This window comes from Olea europaea, chromosome 18 (genome assembly GCF_002742605.1).
Source record: "Olea europaea var. sylvestris chromosome 18, O_europaea_v1, whole genome shotgun sequence".
NCBI classification, from domain to species: Eukaryota; Viridiplantae; Streptophyta; class Magnoliopsida; order Lamiales; family Oleaceae; genus Olea; species Olea europaea.
Genome location: NC_036254.1, coordinates 28,892,788 through 28,912,213, shown reverse-complemented (window position 1 = coordinate 28,912,213; position 19,426 = coordinate 28,892,788). Strand labels below are relative to the sequence as shown.

General features: G+C 34.7%; 3 protein-coding genes across 3 annotated transcripts; all 3 read left to right on the top strand.

Moving 5' to 3' along the window:
- The first annotated feature begins 8,278 nt into the window (after nt 1-8,278).
- Nucleotides 8,279-10,676, top strand: LOC111368082 (protein NRT1/ PTR FAMILY 5.8-like). Its single transcript, XM_022989272.1, has 4 exons — nt 8,279-8,333; nt 8,419-8,636; nt 9,132-9,643; nt 9,729-10,676. The coding sequence occupies exons 1-4, from the start codon at nt 8,279-8,281 to the stop codon at nt 10,534-10,536; spliced, it is 1,593 nt and encodes a 530-aa protein (XP_022845040.1). The 3' UTR covers nt 10,537-10,676.
- A 1,387-nt stretch (nt 10,677-12,063) lies between these two features.
- LOC111366565 (protein CREG1-like) lies at nt 12,064-13,138 on the top strand. Its single transcript, XM_022987295.1, has 5 exons — nt 12,064-12,261; nt 12,345-12,380; nt 12,502-12,703; nt 12,802-12,880; nt 12,974-13,138. Exons 1-5 carry the CDS (start codon nt 12,086-12,088, stop codon nt 13,093-13,095), a joined length of 615 nt encoding a protein of 204 aa, XP_022843063.1. The 5' UTR covers nt 12,064-12,085; the 3' UTR covers nt 13,096-13,138.
- Nucleotides 13,139-15,005: 1,867 nt separating this feature from the next.
- Nucleotides 15,006-16,557, top strand: LOC111366973. Its single transcript, XM_022987652.1, has 3 exons — nt 15,006-15,078; nt 15,692-16,054; nt 16,112-16,557. The coding sequence occupies exons 1-3, from the start codon at nt 15,006-15,008 to the stop codon at nt 16,555-16,557; spliced, it is 882 nt and encodes a 293-aa protein (XP_022843420.1).
- Nucleotides 16,558-19,426: the final 2,869 nt, after the last annotated feature.

The window sequence follows — 19,426 nt, the reverse complement described above, 5'->3', positions numbered from 1 at the left end:
AAAATTACAGCATCGGTCTTAACCTTTCAACTTTGCAGGCTTTATTTTAACCTTTAATTGGTATTTTATTTTTATTTTATTTTAGATTTTTTGTTTATTTATTTAATTGATAATTCTAAAGTTAATATTTTACCCCTTTCAATTTGATCAAAATTGGTGAAATCTAATTTTCTTGGTCAGCTAATGGTCAAATAGATGATTTATCAAAAGTTGGGGATCTTTGTTGGCATAAACTGAATATTAGGGTAAAGCTTGCAAAAGATTGATAGGTTCAGGATCGTTGCTACAATTTTCCCTTGAGAAAATTACTAAAAATTATGTCTTTGTAATTTTAATTTCAATAATTAGACTTTAACCTTTTTCTCAAAAAATTAGGTAGTCGCGTACTAACAAATAATATGTCACATATAAATTATTTCACAATTAGACATCATATAATAAGTCACAATCATAAAATTTATGGGTTACGATCATTTATTGGAAAAGGCCACCATTACATGCTATTTAGTTTTTGAAAGTTTTTTGACAAATCTATGAATTTTAAAATTATATTGTAGTTATGAAATTTTTCCACAGTATTCATATGTTAATTATATTAGTTAAATCATATTTTGAATAATGGATGTAGGGGGTCAAAAACAAAGTGATTCCCATGTCACTAAACCACCATGAAATTATAAAAGACGTGGAAAAGCAAAACACTAACAAAGATGTAAATTTTAAAAATCACTTGTTATGTACGATGTGTGTACATCACGACCTCTATCATTGTTTAGTCTTTGATGAGTGTCCTAGTTCCACACTTTTGGAGCATTGCAAGAGGAAATAAAGAGAAAGTTGAGGTTGATCACGAGGAGTGTCCTTTACTCTTACGGTTCTTCCTTCCGAGTAAACTAAGTTTGACTTTTTTCATATATTATGTTATGGATAATTTATACTTTAGTGTATTTAGTACATACGTATTTTGATTGACTGATTAAGACTTCTGAGTGTCATCAATGAGTAAAAATTTAATTATGGAATTTACGAAAGTGCTATCTTATTTATAAATTGGAATCGCTAATGTCATTGTGGTATTATGACAAAATAAATTGAACTATGATTGGTGCATGGGTCCTACACAAGGCATGGACTTTTGGAGATGTTTTGCTCTTCTAATGCTAATCGATGATGACTACCTTATAGCCTTTTAGGAAAGCTGACTTCTGCACTGTCGTTTGGAGACACGTTGCCTTTTTTCATCCTTCCCATAATTTTTCTTATCTCCTTACAATAGATAATCATTCAATACAAATTTGAAGAGTTGCTTAAATAAGTAAAAGTTGTAAGACTCTAATTACTTGTTTCAGGCCAGGTTATGTGCATATAAAATAATCATTCAACACAAATTTGATGAGTTGCTTAATTAGAAACACGTAAGTAAAGATCGTATGACTCTAATTATTCGTTTCAAACCACTTTATGTGTGTATAAAGACATTCATCATGCATGACATGATAACAGAAAAAGTCATCTATACAAATGAGAGGCGTTTAAATTTAATGTATTAAACATAAACAAAACATATCATTGACGAAATCAAATATGTCCAACAAACAGAGGTTAAGTATTATGAAAGATAACTTTACGTAATACATTATTAAACTGTTTTTATTATTATTATTATTATTATTATTATTATTATCATCATCATCTTCGATTTAAACATGTTTAGTCTGTATATTTGTTGATTGCTCTCCCTTTTTGGAAAACTACTTACCAATTTATGTTTTTATTTTTATTTTTTTTCAGAAACCTCTTACCTAGAAGAAATAGCATTAAAAGCAACGTTTGGTTTTATGCTAGGTTTAAACGATTTCAATGCATTTTGATTATGTGATGTATCAAAAGTCTCCTCTCACCATAAAAATGCAACCAGAACTTCCATATTACCATTTGTGTCGTGTGGGTCCTAATTTATTTTATTTATTTAGGGTCATGTTTAGGTCCTCAAACTGTCCTTCTTAGTGCGAGAACGGACAAATGGATGAAAATCGTTCGACATTCCTTTGAATAGTGATATTTCTGTCTATCCATAACCGAAGCTCCAGTCTTTGCAAGTGACTATCTGACACAAATTCGAATGATTTTCATCTGTTTCGCGCGTGTTAGTCGCTAACAATTAAAAAGAGATCAGGCGATTCTGTAAGGGACAAACCTCTTGAAACAAAGTTCCAAAAAGGGGTGTTTTTATTGGCGATGACTTTACAATTGGAAAGTAAAAAAAAGAATGCCTCCAAGGGGCGCAAGCACACGAGTTACTGTAAAAGAAGTGTTTAAATCTAAACTAAGAAATTCAAAATTACATATTCTCTGTTTGAGAGTGTTTGATTCGGGGTCCTTTTGCTCTATGTCTTTTCTTCCTTTTATACTCCCTGGATGATCTCTTCGTGATCAACCGCTTAAAAACTGCTTGATCGCTCTATAACTGCCCACTTTCCTTGTAGTGACCAACTTGTTATGAAACTGCCTTCTCTAATTGCTACCATTACTTTTGTCGTTCAACCGTCTTCAATTGAATCCCTTGAATCGTGGGACGTGGTAGGACTACCCAATAACTGCTTTATTAACTGCACCATAACATCTTACGTTTGCTAAGATGTTGGGCGACTCGAATGTTTGGACGAGAGCAGGGTTACAGCTCTGAGGGACTGCATGGCAATTCATTCGCTCAAATCTTGGGCGACTTGTAACCTTGGGCGATGGTATTATCGCGTTCATGGGCTTCCCTATTTGGGCCTTTATCCTGTATGGCCTGATTGATTCGTTCTTTGGGCTATTTGATTTTTGGGGATCTTCCTGTTGGGCTTCATTCCTTGGGCTATTCGACTTTTGTTTCGCGCGGGTTAGTTGCTAACAATTAAAAAGGGATCAGACGATTGTGTAAGGGACAAATCTCTTGAGATAAAATCCCAAAAATGGGTGTTTTTATTGGCGATGACTTTACAATTGGAAAGGTAAAACAGAATGCCTCCAAGGGACGCAAGCACACAAGTTACTATAAAAGAAGTGTTTAAATCTAAACTAAGAAATTAAAAGTTACATATTCTCTGTTTGAGAGTATTTGATTCGGGGTCCTTTTGCTCTATGTCTTTTCTTCCTTTTATACTCCCTGGATGATCTCTTCGTGATCAACCGCTTAAAAACTGCTTGATCGCTTTATAACTGCCCACTTTCCTTATAGTGGCCAACTTGTCATGAAACTGCCCTCTCTAACTGTTACCATTACTTTTGTCGTTCAACCGTCTTCAATTGAATCCCTTAAATCGTGGGACGTGGTAGGACTACCCAATAACTGCTTTATTAACTGCACCGTAACATCTTACGTTTGCTAAGATGTTGGGCAACTCGAATGTTTGGACGAGAACAGGGTCACAGTTCTGGACGACTGCATGGCAATTCATTCGCTCAAATCTTGGGCAACTTGCAACCTTGGGCGATGGTATTACCGCGTTCATGAGCTTCCCTATTTGGGCCTTTATCCTGTATTGCCTGATTGATTCGTTCTTTGGGCTATTTGATTTTTGGGGATCTTCCAGTTGGGCTTCATTCCTTGAGCTATTCGACTTGGGCTGAACTTTTTATGTGTCAATACCATCCATCTTATTCCACACAAGGGGAAAAAAAAAGAAAAAAGAAAAAAGAGAAAGAAAAAGAAAAAGGAAAAGAAAAAGATTAATACCAGAAAATCCTCTATAAATGTTTTCAAGTGCGATATACCTCCTACTTATTAGAGATCGCAAAAAATCTCCATGTTTGAAACTTTTTGGGTGAAAAGTCTCCTAACATCAACAGGGACGAATCCAGCATCGAAGTCCAGTTAGGGCGGAAGTTGATTGTTGACCGTCGACAATCAACGATCATAATAGTTCAACCGTTTATTAAAATTTAATTAAATAATATTAAAATTTATTAGATATATATGTAAATGAACTAAAATTCCCAACATCTTCTCAATTAAATTTTTTAAATTTATCCTAATTTCTTACACATAAATTTCCAAATCAATAATCATAACTTATAAAACATAAATTACTTATCATAAATCACAATTTGCAAACATAATTTCGTAAACATAAATTCCCAAATCAATAATCATTCCTCATTAAAATATAAGATACTTATAATAAATCACAATTTGCAAACATAAATTCCCAACTCAAAATAATCATAACTCATGAAACATAAATTACTTATCATAAATTACAATTCGCAAACATAATTTCATAAACATAAATTTCCAAATCAATAACCATAACATCATTAACATTCATTACTAAAAAAAAAAAAGGAGGGAGAGAGAATAGTCACCAGCTCAAGACCGAAAAGCAGAAAATCGAAATGGCAGATGACACTCGGCAGTTGGCAGCAGAACACATCGTTGGCGGCTCCGGGCTCTGGTGACTCCTCCTCCTCATGGCGTTGGTGCTGCCTCTTCTTCGTTGCTGCGCTGTGTGGATTGTAGAAGGGAGGAAAAGGGTTTGGCTTTCACGATTTGGGCATTTCACATTTGGATTGTTGGCTTTCACGATTTGAAAATGGTTTGATCATTTGGAAATTGGACCATTTGTTTATTCATTCATTTGAGAATTGAGCTAAACAAAAAGAGGCCCAACTTCTGATTATCAATGGGAAAAAATCAAATTTCAGTTGTTATATTTACCCCAATTCAAAAATCAGGTAAATAGTTTAAAAATTCAAAAATCAAGTATGTATTTTATTAATTAATAATATTTATTAAATAAAAATAATTAAGTCACAGTTACATGATTAATGGTCACAAGTTCATAATTAGAGGTCACAGATTTATTTACTAGTCACATATCGTCAAATTAATTGGTCACTAATTTTTTCATGGTCACAAATAAAAAATTTTGTAAGTCACATATTATTTCGAGATCACATATTATTCAAATTACAGGTCACATTTTATTTATGAGTCACAGTTTATTGGTCACAAATTATTTTTGAGTCACAGACACCTATTATTTAGTCGTAAATCAGTCAAATGGTTGGTCACACAGGCCTAAATATTTGGTCACAGACACCCCCATATGTCACTGTCATCGCTACTGCAAAAACCACTACCACCATCATCAACAACAATATAACAATAGTTGGGCACCACCGCCACCAACACTCCCTCCACTTATGACCACCCTTGCCAGCACCACAACACAACCACCACTCCTATAAACACCTCCATCTGCATCGCCAAAAATCGTTGCTAGATCCACCATCATCGCTAATAATTCTTCTTGAACAACCAACAAAACACCTAAAACCCCCAAAACCACCAAAATATCCCCAAACCACCGCCTAATTCAATAAAACCCACCCAACTGCTAGATCCACCACCACAAATCCCCACTACACAAACACAAACACCATCACCATCGACCACACAAGCACCATCACCACTACATATTTATTGGTGAAAAGAAAAATATTACAAAAATTTGGCAGATCCAGTTGACTAATTCGGCAAATCGAATTACAAAAATTCTCCTCACAAATCCAGATGAGTAATTCAACAAATCAAGTTACAGGATCCTCTTCTCATCGTCGTGCTGTGGCGGTGGTCTCCGGTAGTAGGCGGCGATCTCTAGGAGTGAAGCATTGACGGTTTCGGTTCTTCTCCTTTATGTTCTTTATCCTTTTCTTCACAAATCGGCATATCAAATTATAGGAATTCTCTTCTCTATCGTTGTGCTGTGGCGGTAGCCTCCAGTAATGGGCAGCGGTCTCCTGGAGTGGGCGATGCCACCTGAGGAGTGGGTTACGTGGGGAGAGTGAGCAGGGAGAATGGAGAGAAATGAATTTGAATTTTAGGGTTTATAATTGGATTGTGATGAAATATGATTGATATATTTTATATTGATATTATTAATATTAATAGTCAAATCAATACCTGAATTATGAATGAAAAATTTGTACACCTTACTTTTGCACCGTGATCTTGAATTGTCTGGGATTTTGTAAGTTCCTCTTTATCAATTACTCACTCAGCCCAACCAACAAAAAAAAAAAAAAGGGGGTCATCTCTTTCATCTTCGTCTTCTGTCTCTGCTCGGATCTACAAGTCTGCAACTGCATCGGCATGATTGCTACCCGGCAGTTCTACACATTTCGATGGAGCCAGCACGCGCGACCGGATCCCCTCGTTGGGTGCGGGCTCCGCGCCTGACCGTCAAGATCGGTTAGATTTTCAATCAAAAATGGTATAATTGCAATTTCAATCCCTAAACTTTTTATTTTTTCCAAAATTAAATTCAAATTTTTTATATGTGTCGCCTACAATTCCAAATGTTTAAAACTTTATTTTTCATCCTACACCACCTACTTCATCTTCTTTCCCAAAAATATAAAAATCAATCCTTCCTGTCTTTAAAATCAAAGTTCTAAAGAATTAAAAATCTGTTAAAACATCAAATTGTGCTTCCCTCAAATCCTTCGGGCAACCAGTTTTCTTTTTCGTTTTCTTCTTGGTTCTTGCCTATTCTAACAATCCATACGAATTTTTGGCTTGAGACTTCAAGACCCTTTGAAATTTCATGTAATTGTTTTACAGTAAAGGTTGCCATACTTCTAGAACAAATGTAATCTACATAATTTGGTTCCTTGGAGTTTATTTTCACTGTTTTTAGTTTTTTTTTCCCTTGAAAAGCCACTCCTGTAAAGAATTAAAACTCCCTGATTTACCCAGTTTGAAGCACTAACCGGAAAGCTGTGCCTTTACTTTCCAGTTTCCAATATCCATAAACTTCAAGAACAAACACAAGTTTGATGAAACGAAATATAATAAAAGTACAAGTAGAGCCATCCCCAATAATTAACCGTCATGAAACGAGGCATTCAATGATGACGAGCCATTGATTTCGCCCAAAAAATGTTTATTCATATTCCAGAAGCTAACGGGGAGAAAGATTCGGCCGCCCGAGGTAGAGGTGAGTGGCGATTTTCGGCGATTTCCTTCCAAGTTTAGGCGACAATGATGGCATGGCTGTGGATTTGATTTTCTGGGTTTAGGAGGGTGCGTGGGGTTGGGAAGAGATTTTGGAGTTAATAATTTGCATAAAACATTTTTTAATTTCATATGGGTATGGCATTTTTTGGAGTCTCAATTGGATTTTTAGGGAAGAAGATGAAGTGGGGTGGGGTGTTTAAGCTTTGGAATTTTAGGTGACATATATAAAAAAATTGGATTTAATATGTAAAAAGATAAAAGTTCGACCACTAAAATTGAAATTATTTCTTTTTAATTTTGACATTTTTGACATTTTTAATAGAAAATCTAACAATATTGACAGTAGAGTTTTTCGCACAAAGGATTTCAAACGTGAAGTTTTCTATTATTTCCAATAGGTATGGAGTATTGTCAAATGTGAAAACGTTTAAGGGGGTTTTCTGTTATTAATCAAAAAAAAAAAAAGAAAAAAAAGAAAAAAATTATGGTTCGGTAATGCAACTAAAAAAATGAATGAGACAAGTTGTAATGTTCAGGGACTGGCTGAAAATTTCGCTAATTATTTCGAGCATTAATGCGAGGCTATTTTCGAGATTTCATGTGTAAACACCTGTCATTACATGCGGGGCCCACTTTGCTTGCTTAACATATACGAATAAAGTCAGGAGTACAACAAATTTTTAATAGAACTTGTACGATGTGGTAAAATATGATTAAATTATTTTTTTTTCTTTTTTTTTTTTCTTTTTTCAATGATATCGTGCCATGTGTTATCTGTTAAAATTTTCTGTCAAAAAATCTTGTAGTAGCATAAAATTAATAAAATAAAATAAAATTCAAGAAAAAATGGGGGAAAAATAAAAGGAGGAGAATTCCATTTTCTTTTGCATGAAGACGTATAAAACCCAAGTTACATCGCCGTAACCAAAACCAAACTGAAAGTGGAGAATGATAATTGAAAAAAGTCTGCTTTAGTGAATGTCCAGTGTTCCATTAAGCCTCAAAAAGCAACAAAATTTGTTGTTTATGGCATAATATCCATTGATGGACAAACAAACATGAAACAAAAGCAGCGGTTTTTTCTTTTTTCTGGTTTGTTAATGGGGGTGACTGAGACTTTGAGATTCATACGAAAGCTACTAAAAAATAAGCCCATAATTCACCTTACAGATGATATTCAATAACTCTTTTTCCGTTTTTGAATAATCCCATTTGTTTATCGTCTTCAATGCATAGTTCTCTTTTATCATTGATTTCGCTTCTCTCTCTCTAATGGCTGAAAGACAGAGATTTATGGGAATCAACAAGGCATGTATTCTTCTCATAGGTAAACGATATTTTCTACTCTTTTTTGTGCTAATAAGTGATTATTTTAAGCTGCTTATTCCATGTTTATGTTCTTGAAATTATAGTGATTTCTGGGATGGAGAGGTTTGCATTCAAAGGGGTGGCTTCAAATATGGTAACTTATTTAACTGATGTTATGAAGATGAGCAATTCCTCAGCTGCCAAGACTCTTAATAGTTGGGTGGGTTTTACTTCGATGCTGCCTTTGATAGTGGCCGCACTGGCAGACTCTTACTTAGACAAGTATTCTACAATTTTAGCCTCTTCGGTTCTCTATGTCGCGGTGAGTCGAATTGAATAGGCAATACTCCATTTTTAAATCGTACGTTTCAGTTGTTAGAGACGGATAAATTTATTCATTTGAATGGTGATGAATTTAGTGGAAATCTATACAGAAATCATTTGTTTTAAAATGATGGAAGCCAAATCACTGGCCACTTATCCTTGTCAGATCACCCAAATGCTACTTTTTGTGATGTGACAAATAATTGGGATTAGAATTTCATCATATTTCTCAGAATATAATAGTTTAGATAAATGTGTGTAGTAATTTTCATTGATCATACTAAGTGTACATTTTTTTCTTTATTAACTTTTACACATTTCCACTTGGCATTCATCAAAGCCATTGATTTCTACAACACCATATCACTTCACTATCCAAATTTTGACACACATGGGAGAATGTCAACTAGGATGTAACCTAGAATGTACATATAGCTTAATTTAATTTTCATCTCTGCAATGTGTAGATAACATTTGTACTTTGAACTATTAGGGGCTTTTAGCATTGACATCAACCGCGATACGATGTTCTTGGAATCCAATGAACAAAATCAGTTCAGCTTCGTCCCTTTCTTGGTCTCTATACATGATATCACTTGGCCAAGGAGGCTACAATCCGTCCTTACAAGCCTTCGGAGCAGAACAACTAGGAGACGACAATGGATTACCTTGTACTAGCAATAATGACCAAAGCTCCAAAAAGAAAAGCTTATTTTTCCAATGGTGGTACTTTGGTGTTTGTTGTGGAAGCCTCCTAGGTGTCTCAGTAATGTCATATATGCAAGAAACTTTAGGATGGGGACTCGGATTTGCCATTCCCACGATGGCAATGGTAGCATCAATCGCTATGTTTTTGTGTGGAAACCAGTTTTATACGCACAAACAAGAGAGGAATATCGATGGTAAGTCATTTGAAGAAATAATTCAAACAGTTAAAGCCGCTATATCAAAGATGATCAATCGATGGAATATGCCTACTAATGATTACAATGTAGTCGAGCTAGAGTAAGTTTTTCCTATTATATATAAAACTTCCTTTTTTCCCCTAGCCGAATTAGTATACTAACGAGTATATATGTTACATTTACAGACTTCAGGAGAAAGCACTCTGTAGTCGAGATCCTAATGCCATCGAGGGCTTTCGAGAAAATTCCAACGAAAATATTCATCCCTTTCGAGCTGCAAAAATGGTACTACATCTGCTGCCGGTTTGGCTAATGCTTCTTATGTTCGCAGTAATTTTTCAACAACCTGCAACATTCTTTACCAAACAAGGAATGACAATGAGGAGGAACATCGGCACAAAATTCAAAATCCCACCGGCCGCACTCCAAAGTGCAATAACCGTGTCGATTATTATTCTGATGCCATTGTACGACCCATGTTTCATCCCTCTCGTACGTGTTTTGACAAGAAATGAAAAGGGAATCACTGTTACGCAGAGAATGGGAATCGGGATGTTCCTCTCGGTCATAGCCATGGTAATTGCTGCTGTTACTGAAAGAAAGAGGCTCCAAATTGGTAAAGAAATGCCAAATTCTGAGTCAGTCCCATTTAGCATCTTTTGGTTGCTTCCTCAATACATCCTCTTAGGCATTTCAGATATATTCACAGTTGTTGGAATGCAAGAGTTTTTCTATTCTGAAGTTCCTGTAAGAATGAGGACAACAGGAATTGCTCTATACACAAGTGTTTTTGGGGTAGGAAGTTTCTTAAGTGCCCTTCTCATATCTCTCATCGACTACTTCACAAGTTCGAGAGGAAGGAAAAACGGGTGGTTCTCGGATGACATGAATGAAGCTCGACTCGATAAATATTACTGGTTCTTGGCTGTGTCGAGTGCAATAAGCTTGTTAACTTTTGTGGTTTATTGTAGATTTCTTAAAAGTAGAACATAAGATTACTTTGAAGTACTTGTTTAAAATCACGTGTTCGAGATCAGGTTATCAATTGACTTCTGTCTAAATAGCCTTGAGGAGCTGTCTGGTAGCAATTAATTGCAAATTTTAAGCAAAAATTTTACCGTTGCCTGTCGTCATTGTGGACTTTCTTCTCACAAAAACTTTCACATGGAACCCACTAACGATTGAAAAATCCATTATTTTGCCCCCTAAAATCAGGCCCAGACAAGCAATCAAAAGTTTTGAACTAGTGGAAGTATTTAAGATGCTGATCTTCGAAGGTGTGGCTTATTTTGAACTTAAGTGGGTCCATGTTAAAAATAAGTAACACGCTAGAAATGTTTAACTTTATGATAGAAGAGAATAACATTGTTGAAATATGAAACTTATTAATTTTATTTTGTAGTTTGTTGAGTGAAATATTAGCTTCTACTAATAATTTATCAATATCATGGCTTATATATGAACTATAATAATAAAAAAAAAAAATTTTAAAAAAAAAAAAAAAAAAAAAAAAAAAACTGAATTTCTAATCATCTTCGTGCTATTGTTTAACTACTGTATTAAGAGCCTATTTGAGTCTCATATTTTGTAAGAATGCATTTTGAAATAATAAATTGATGGAGAATGTGTGACTAAAAAATAAAAAAATAAATTTGGAATTTGCAAAGAACGTGTTGTTAGAAAGAAGAGAAAGAAAAGTGTATTTTAAAATTAACGAGAATCAACTAAGGGTTAAAGAAAAACCTTAGTGGATTTAAAAAAAAAAAAAAAAAAAAAAAAAAACTGAATTTCTAATCATCTTCGTGCTATTGTTTAACTACTGTATTAAGAGCCTATTTGAGTCTCATATTTTGTAAGAATGCATTTTGAAATAATAAATTGATGGAGAATGTGTGACTAAAAAATAAAAAAATAAATTTGGAATTTGCAAAGAACGTGTTGTTAGAAAGAAGAGAAAGAAAAGTGTATTTTAAAATTAACGAGAATCAACTAAGGGTTAAAGAAAAACCTTAGTGGACTCAGTATGGGCTTATGTGCCGGGTTGCTGTCCATCTTCGTAATTGGGCCAAGTATCCTATCTGGATCTGGTCTCTTTATGGTGGGCCCATGACTTGTAGTCTGGTTGTGGGTACCATAGAATAAATTCTTTTTCTCTGGTCTATTCGATTTTCGTTAAATTTACTAATTGTTATGCTATTATATCGTACAAAAGCATGTGAACCCATGATTTTTTTTTCGTTTGTAATGATATAAAAAGCAACATTGAGCTGAAAATAAGGTGAAAAGAGAATAAAAAAGAACAATTATTCTACTTTTCCTCTTAAAATCATGGAACAAACTTGCCAATAAATATTTGAACAGGACTATCCATGTGATAAAAAGACGAGAAAAATGAAAAGTTGTAACTAACGTGTCCAAATTCAATTATACAGTTACGTAATTTGCAAATTTTTAATAAATCAAGAAACCATATATACAGTTCTTCGATGATAGTTTTTTATAATCTCATCTCATCTTGTAGTCTCTTGGCAAGGAAACAAACATGAAAGTTAAAGGGGCGTTGGATTATTTTGTAATTGCACCTATATTTATTTTGGGGGTATTTCAAGAATGTGTAAATGGTCGAGCTTCTCTTCATTCAATCCCTAGGCCTCGCCCAGATGATGCAGCAAACTTTGCTCGATGGTTGGTTTCCCAGAGTTCATGGGGTGTTCTTAAGTGAGTATTTTGCAGATTTATATCTAGACACAAAAACATGATTTGTCATATAATGAGAATACGATGGATTCAATTTTTTGCAGCACCATATCAAGTGATTGGGGAGGTGCACCTTTCGGGTATCTTAACTAAATCCAACCCCTTACCATACTTAATCGATCCTAAATGCAACATTGATCGTTCTTGTCAAAACTCATGGAATTGTGTAGAAAAAATTCTAAGTTAACTCGTACTATGCAGGAATGTTGTTTCATTTAGTGATGGTCTGCTGGATAAAGGCGAAGGCATCCCATATTTCTATCTAACTACCCTTGATCCAACTGCAAGAAATGCACTGAAAGACCAAAGATCTTCCTTTACATCAAGTGAATATAGCCTTGGAACATGTGGCAAAACTGATCCCGAGAACCCAACTTGCGCAAAAATTACACTCATAGGAAAGGTACACGATTCCTCAATTCACTGCCTTAGACTTTATGTTTCTATGTACCACTGTGTTCAAAACATGCACTAATAGTTTGAAGTATGTCTTCCGTGTAGTTAGTATTAGTCGATGGAAATTCAAAGGAAGCTGAATTTGCTCGAACTGCGTTGTTCGTAAAGCACCCCGAAATGAAAGGTAAGTATAAGCTGAAAATTTCTTACACTCATTCTACTTTGTTATGTATTTCGAAAATGTTTGTGTCACAATCTTTTTTCAATTGTTGGGCAGGCTGGCCTAAGAGTCACAATTTTGAGGTCTTCAAATTGGAAATTGAAAATATATTTATGATTAATTGGTTCGGCGGTCCTAAGCCTCTTACGGTGGATCAGTATCTCCATGCCAAAATGTGACAAAAAGAATTTACCAACTTATTATCCCAAACTATATGTATAAATACTGAACCTCAATAAAAAGTATATTGGGTTTTCGTGATATTTTGACATTATAACTGTTTCTTAAACATGCTTGATATTCTGATATTTTCTCCTCATTTTCTTATCCATTTTGGATCTAAATTCACCATACCCTGATATCTACATATTACCAAAGAAACTTGTTAAAATTGACGCCACCGTGCACCCCATCCCTTCACAACTGAAGAGACTACATTACCTTAACTTTTGCAAGCTACTCATCCGCTGCATAGAAATGTCAATGACAAACTAGATTTTAATTTATAATTTGAAGAAGCTAAAAGAGGCTAGTGATTATGGTGCAAAAACTACTTTTATAATTATAAAATAAAATTAATGAGAGTGACGAACTTCGTTTAATGGAACTACATGAGATTCATAGCAAGCTACGTGGTATGTTAGATTCAACTAATTCCTTCACATATTCTTTTTATTAGAATTATTTAGACGAGGTTGTAATAAAAGAAGTACTTTCAATTTCATTGTTTTTCAAGATTCTTATTCTTTCGTTCTTGAAATATATTCTGGAGGTAAGGTAAGAAAATTACGTCCCCTTCTGCTTGTACTTGAATTTTTATAGGTAAAACAGGATATGGAAATTTGAAACTCTATTGGATCTAGGTGGGGGACTAAATTCTCGTGTAGTCTTTGATGGTATTTTACAATATAAAAATTGCAGATGATTTACTTATCCAAAAGGATTATTTTAATCCTTTTCTTTTGACACGCAAAATGAGAAACTGGGCTAATTCAAAAGTATGTTTGAAATTAGAATTGTTAAGACCTTTTTAGTTCTAGAAAATCTATAAAATTCCTTTCAAGGGGTATTTTCCCTAACCTAATCTACACAAGCATCCAACAAAAAATTATTCGTTATTTAAAAAAGGTGATTAGTTGAGGACAATAGTTAAGTAAAAAGTTACTTACTCGATAACCCCTTGACAGTATATTAAGCAAAATTTAAATATTAAGTACTTGTTTGAAAAAGCTTATAAGTTGTTGAAAAGTTTAAGGTTAAAATCAATTTTAATCATACATTTCATCATTTTTTATCAAAATTTACTAACGCTTTTATCAAAAATGTTGTCACCAACCCCTAAATAAGTCTAGAGGATATTCATTAATCAATTGAGGGAGGCTCCTTCGATGGCGTACATGTTCACTAACTAAAGATCTAAAATATGTAATGGGAAAATATATCTAAACATGTTCAAGCGGATGACATATCTATTATGTTAATGTTGTCGAAGTAAACACCATATACGGGACGAATCTAGGATGTTGAGCCAGCACGGGCGGCCATAATAAAATATTAAGGGTTTGTTTGATGTCATTTTTTGCAAAAAAAAAAAAAAAAATGCATTTTGGAATAGTGATTTAATGGAAAATAAATTTAAATAAAATAATTATTTTGTTGAAGTTGAACATATATAATTTTGTTATAAGAATAAATCATACTCACCAAATAACAACATTGCTTCGTATAATTCAAAGGAAGAACAAGGTATTAAAAATTTTATAATTGCATTAAAACCACTAAAATTTTACATATATTATTTTGTTAAACTTTGTACCACAACTCATCAAGTGTCATAATGGTCAAGCTTCATTATATCTTAGAATAGGTCACAGGTTCAATTCCTCATTAGACCTTTCTTTATTTCAATTGCTTTTGGTGAAAATTGTATAACTAAAAATTTATACAATAAATTGGTGGACAGATTTGAACCCGGGACGTAAAATAAACAAATGCAAGGGCTGACCAACTCGGCTACAAGGAACGGTTGAAAGAAAAGTGACTTACCATTAATATATCCTATATATTTGTCTATTCTCAGTAAAAAAAAATGGTTCCCGGCGGATCCAGCACGCGCGGCCGCGGGGGCTCGCCGGGTGCTGGATCCGTCGGTGACCATATACGTACAAATTGCTATGAGTCAAATTCAAGGAAACGTGTAATAAATTTCTTTCACTTTTTTTCTTATTATTCAGACTTTTGCACACAAAATAAATACATTTTTCTCCGTGCAAAACTCTATGGAAATTCTTCGGAGAAATTCAGATGCACCCTTGAAGCCCTATGTATAGTTCATACAAATTCGTAATGCAAGGAGGGGTACAGTTTGTTTTCTTAAAAACGTAATGCGTGACGATGCATGGAGACCAAGTTTCAATTGTTACACGCCCAAACTATTGAAATTCAAGATTGTGCTAAATCACGAGCAAGCAAAATGGAGAAGGATCTAGAAGTTTATTGTCATCAGAATGCACTGGAATGAAGGCACGTGCTGAGAGAAATTAGAATAGATCTCAATTAAGTTATATTGCTAGTGTATAATTAGTGTGCAATAGCATTTTGACACTTGTATAGGTTTGTTACAATGAGTTGTACATATATATGTAGCTGTGCCGTTCAAACGAGCATAAGAAAAAAAAATACAGAATGAGTCTGGTTTATACTCCATAATTTCTATTCAATTGAGTTCATTTCATTCATAATATTGGTCTGTCATCTTTTCTTATATGGTATCAGAGCTAAGGATGGCTAAAAATGAAGGCAGCAGCATCAACTCTTATACAATTCAAAACCAAATACCACCTCAAAACTCAAACTCAAATCTAAATCCACAAGATCTTCCTAGCAGTCCATACTTCATTGGAACTAATGAAAACTCAGGATCATTACTGGTTACTCAAATGCTCAATTCTACTAACTACCACTCTTGGGCAAGGTCCATGAAAAGGGCTCTTCAAATCAAGAACAAATTGGGCTTCATTGATGGGAGCATCTGTGAACCGATTGATGTTGATAGTCCATTGATGGAGCATTGGCTTCGTTGCTATGATATTGTCATCACCTGGATGCAAAACACAATGACAGTAAACAGTAAGGCAAGTACTCTTTATGATGAGACAATACATCAACTATGACTGGAATTAAAACAATGCCTAGCTCAACAAAATGCTCCCAGAATCTATGAAGTCAAGCAAGGAATTGCAGAACTGGTGCAAGGTCAAGATTCAGTGAGCACTTATTTTTCGAAGCTGAAAACACTTCTTGATGAGTTGATGAATTATGAATCTATCCCCAATTGCACTTGTGGAAGGTTGAAGACAGTGGTTAGCAACCAAGAAAGAGATTGGGTAATGAAGTTTCTCATGGGGCTCAATGATTCTTACAAAATTCTCAAAGCTCAAATTCTACTGATAAAGCCTGTTCCCAAATTAAATGAGGTATATTCTATAATTCAGCAAGAAGAAAATAGAAGGGATATCTCTATTGATTCACCTACCACTGATGGAATGGCACTGGTGTCAAGAAGTATCCTTAAAGAAGCAGAGAAAAAAAAATCTAAGATGACAAAAGAAATATTTCTGCACATTTTGCAAAATACCTAGCCACTCGTTGGAAAGATGTTTTAAAGCTAATAAAGACAAGCCAATATGCACACACTGTAAAATGCCCCGCTACACTATAAAAAATTGTTTCAAAATTCATAGATATCCACCAGGCCACAAACTCTATGGAAGGACACAAGCGAATGCCACTTTCACACATCAGAATACTCCTATAGTACCTGCACAAGAGCAAATTGGTGACAGAAATCAAGTCAGTTTAACTCAAAAGCAATACGCTCAACTGATGGCTTTGCTCAAACCACAAACCAGTGAATCTCATACACTTTCTGCTAACCATGTTCAGGGTTTGAATTCAATCTCTTCCAAACACATAGATACATCAAAAAATTTTGGTACTCATATGTGTTTATCAGCTTACCACACAAAAGATAAGGCTAGACTTGTTACACCTTGGGTTGTGGATACCGGAGCTACAGATCATACGGTCAGCTCAGTTTCATTTCTCATAACTATCAAGTCCAAAATCTCTCAATCTATTACTCTACCTAATGGAGATATGATACTAGCTACTCATATAGGAAGTGTTAGAATCACAAAAGACTTGTTTCTCCATGATGTTCTATGTGTCCCATCTTTTTCTTTTAATCTTATATCTGCCAAGAAATTTGCTCAAACATCCAAGTGTTGTCTCATATTCTCCTCTGATTTATGTTATGTGCAGGACCTTTCAACTTGGAGGACGATTGGTCTGGGTGAGGTGAGGTGAGGTGAGGCAAGGCTTATATTATTTGGTGCAAAGAGAAGTCTCTTCTACAAGCTTGATTCAAGATTTACCAAAACTAGTTAACAAAACTGTTTTGTCAACTTCTACTGTTTTCAATCAAGAAGACTTTGATTTGTGGCATTTTAGGTTGGGTCACCTCTCAGATTCTAGATTGCACTTGGTTGATTTCCATCATGATCTTAAGACAAAAAACACCAAGAAACCCTGTCATATCTGTCCTTTAGTTAAATTACATAGACTACCTTTCAATATTAGCCATCACAGGTCAGAAAGTTGTTTTGATTTAATCCACTGTGATTTGTGGGGACCTTGTATTAAATTTGCCTATGATGGATCAAGATATTTTCTCACAATTGTTGATGATCACAGTTGGTGTACTTGGATTTATTTGTTAAAGCTAAAATCCGATGCCTCTGTTGTTTTGCAAAACTTTTATGCAATGATTGAAACACAATTTGATTCCAAAATCAAAGTAATCAAAGCTGATAATGGAGGGGAGTTTAATTTAAAACAATTTTATTCTGAAAAGGGCATTAAACATCAAACCACATGTATAGAAACTCCCCAACAAAATGCTATGGTTGAAAAAAAGCATCAACATATTTTAAATGTAGCAAGAGCACTAAAATTTCAGAGTAGGCTGCCTATGTTGTAATGGAATGACTGCATTTTAACAGCCGTCTTTCTAATAAACAGAACACCTATTCCTACTTTTAACAACAAAACACCTTTCGAAGTTATTTTCATGACTAAGTCATGCTATTCCAGTCTTAGAGTGTTTGGTTGCCTTGCTTTTACTACTACAGTTGCACACAACAGACATAAATTTGATTCAAGGGCAAAGAAATGTGTTTTCTTGGGATATCCATTTGGAACTAAGGGTTACAAGATAGTGGACTTGGAAACCAACAAATTTTTTATATCAAGAAATGTGGTGTTCCATGAGAACATGTTTCCCTACAAAGAGTCTAGTACTAAGGTTGATGAGAATCTGTCAACTCCTATTTATAAGTTGCCATGTCCTACAGACTTAGCTTACTCTAAACCAAGCAATGTTGACCTAAACTATCCTACTAATTCCAATTTTCAATCACAAGTAAAACCACCACAAAATTCTAGCCAAAGCACAAAATCTTTAGAAACAAATGAACCTCTTGATGAACCTGAGTCATCACCTAATGTCCCAGGTAATTCCCACATGCCTCGAAGATCTGATAGAAGTAGAAGGACACCTGCTTACCTGCAGGACTTTATTTGCCAGCAAGCATCCCCACTCACTCATTCTCAAGAGTCCAACAAGCATAAAGGTTGTATAACTTCAGGTAGTCCATTTCCTTTATGTGCAACACTTTCATATCATAGGATATCTGGCAAACACAAAGCTTTTGTTTCATCTATACTCACACAACCAGAACCTACTACCTATCAAGAAGCTGCCAAATACCCTGAATGGTGTGAGATATGCAGGCTGAGATAGATGCTCTTGAGTTAAACCGAACCTAGACTGTGACAGATTTGCCAACTGGAAAGGAACCTATAGGATTTAGATGGGTTTATAAAGTGAAGTTCAATGCTGATGGAACAGTTGAGAGGTATAAAGAAAAGTTGGTGGCAAAAGGATATAGCCAACTAGAAGGAATCGACTATCATGAGACATTTTCACCTGCAGCAAAATTGGTAACAGTGAGAACATTGCTTGTACTGGCAGCAGTAAAGGGTTGGTGCGTGCATCGATTTGATGTGAACAATACGCTTTTGCATGGAGACTTGGAGGAAGAAGTCTATATACAGATGCTTCTTGGTTATTATGCTAATGGGACTTCAAAAGTTTGCAAACTTAATACAATTTTGTATGGTTTGAGGCAAGCATCTAGACGGTGGTACTGAAAATTATCCGTCTTTATCATCGATTAGGGCTTTCATCAATCCAAGGTTGATTATGATTTATTAACAAGGAGCATAGGTGACTCTTTTATAGCAATATTAGTTTACGTTGAAGATATAATAATAGCTTGGGATAATGTGGAGGTTGTTAGTTCCCTTAAAAACTCACTTGATGATAAGTTTAAGATTAAAGATTTGGGAAACTTAAAGTATTTTCTTGGGATAGAAGTGGCTCGATCA

Coding starts and splice junctions, on each gene's coding strand:
- LOC111368082 (XM_022989272.1), top strand. CDS start 8,279: ATGGCTGAAAGACAGAGATTTATGGGAATCAACAAGGCATGTATTCTT. Junction 8,334..8,418: donor GGCATGTATTCTTCTCATAG/GTAAACGATATT, acceptor TTGAAATTATAG/TGATTTCTGGGATGGAGAGG. Junction 9,644..9,728: donor TACAATGTAGTCGAGCTAGA/GTAAGTTTTTCC, acceptor TTACATTTACAG/ACTTCAGGAGAAAGCACTCT.
- LOC111366565 (XM_022987295.1), top strand. CDS start 12,086: ATGAAAGTTAAAGGGGCGTTGGATTATTTTGTAATTGCACCTATATTT. Junction 12,262..12,344: donor AGTTCATGGGGTGTTCTTAA/GTGAGTATTTTG, acceptor AATTTTTTGCAG/CACCATATCAAGTGATTGGG. Junction 12,381..12,501: donor TGGGGAGGTGCACCTTTCGG/GTATCTTAACTA, acceptor CGTACTATGCAG/GAATGTTGTTTCATTTAGTG.
- LOC111366973 (XM_022987652.1), top strand. CDS start 15,006: ATGGTTCCCGGCGGATCCAGCACGCGCGGCCGCGGGGGCTCGCCGGGT. Junction 15,079..15,691: donor ATCCGTCGGTGACCATATAC/GTACAAATTGCT, acceptor ATATGGTATCAG/AGCTAAGGATGGCTAAAAAT. Junction 16,055..16,111: donor GACAGTAAACAGTAAGGCAA/GTACTCTTTATG, acceptor AACAATGCCTAG/CTCAACAAAATGCTCCCAGA.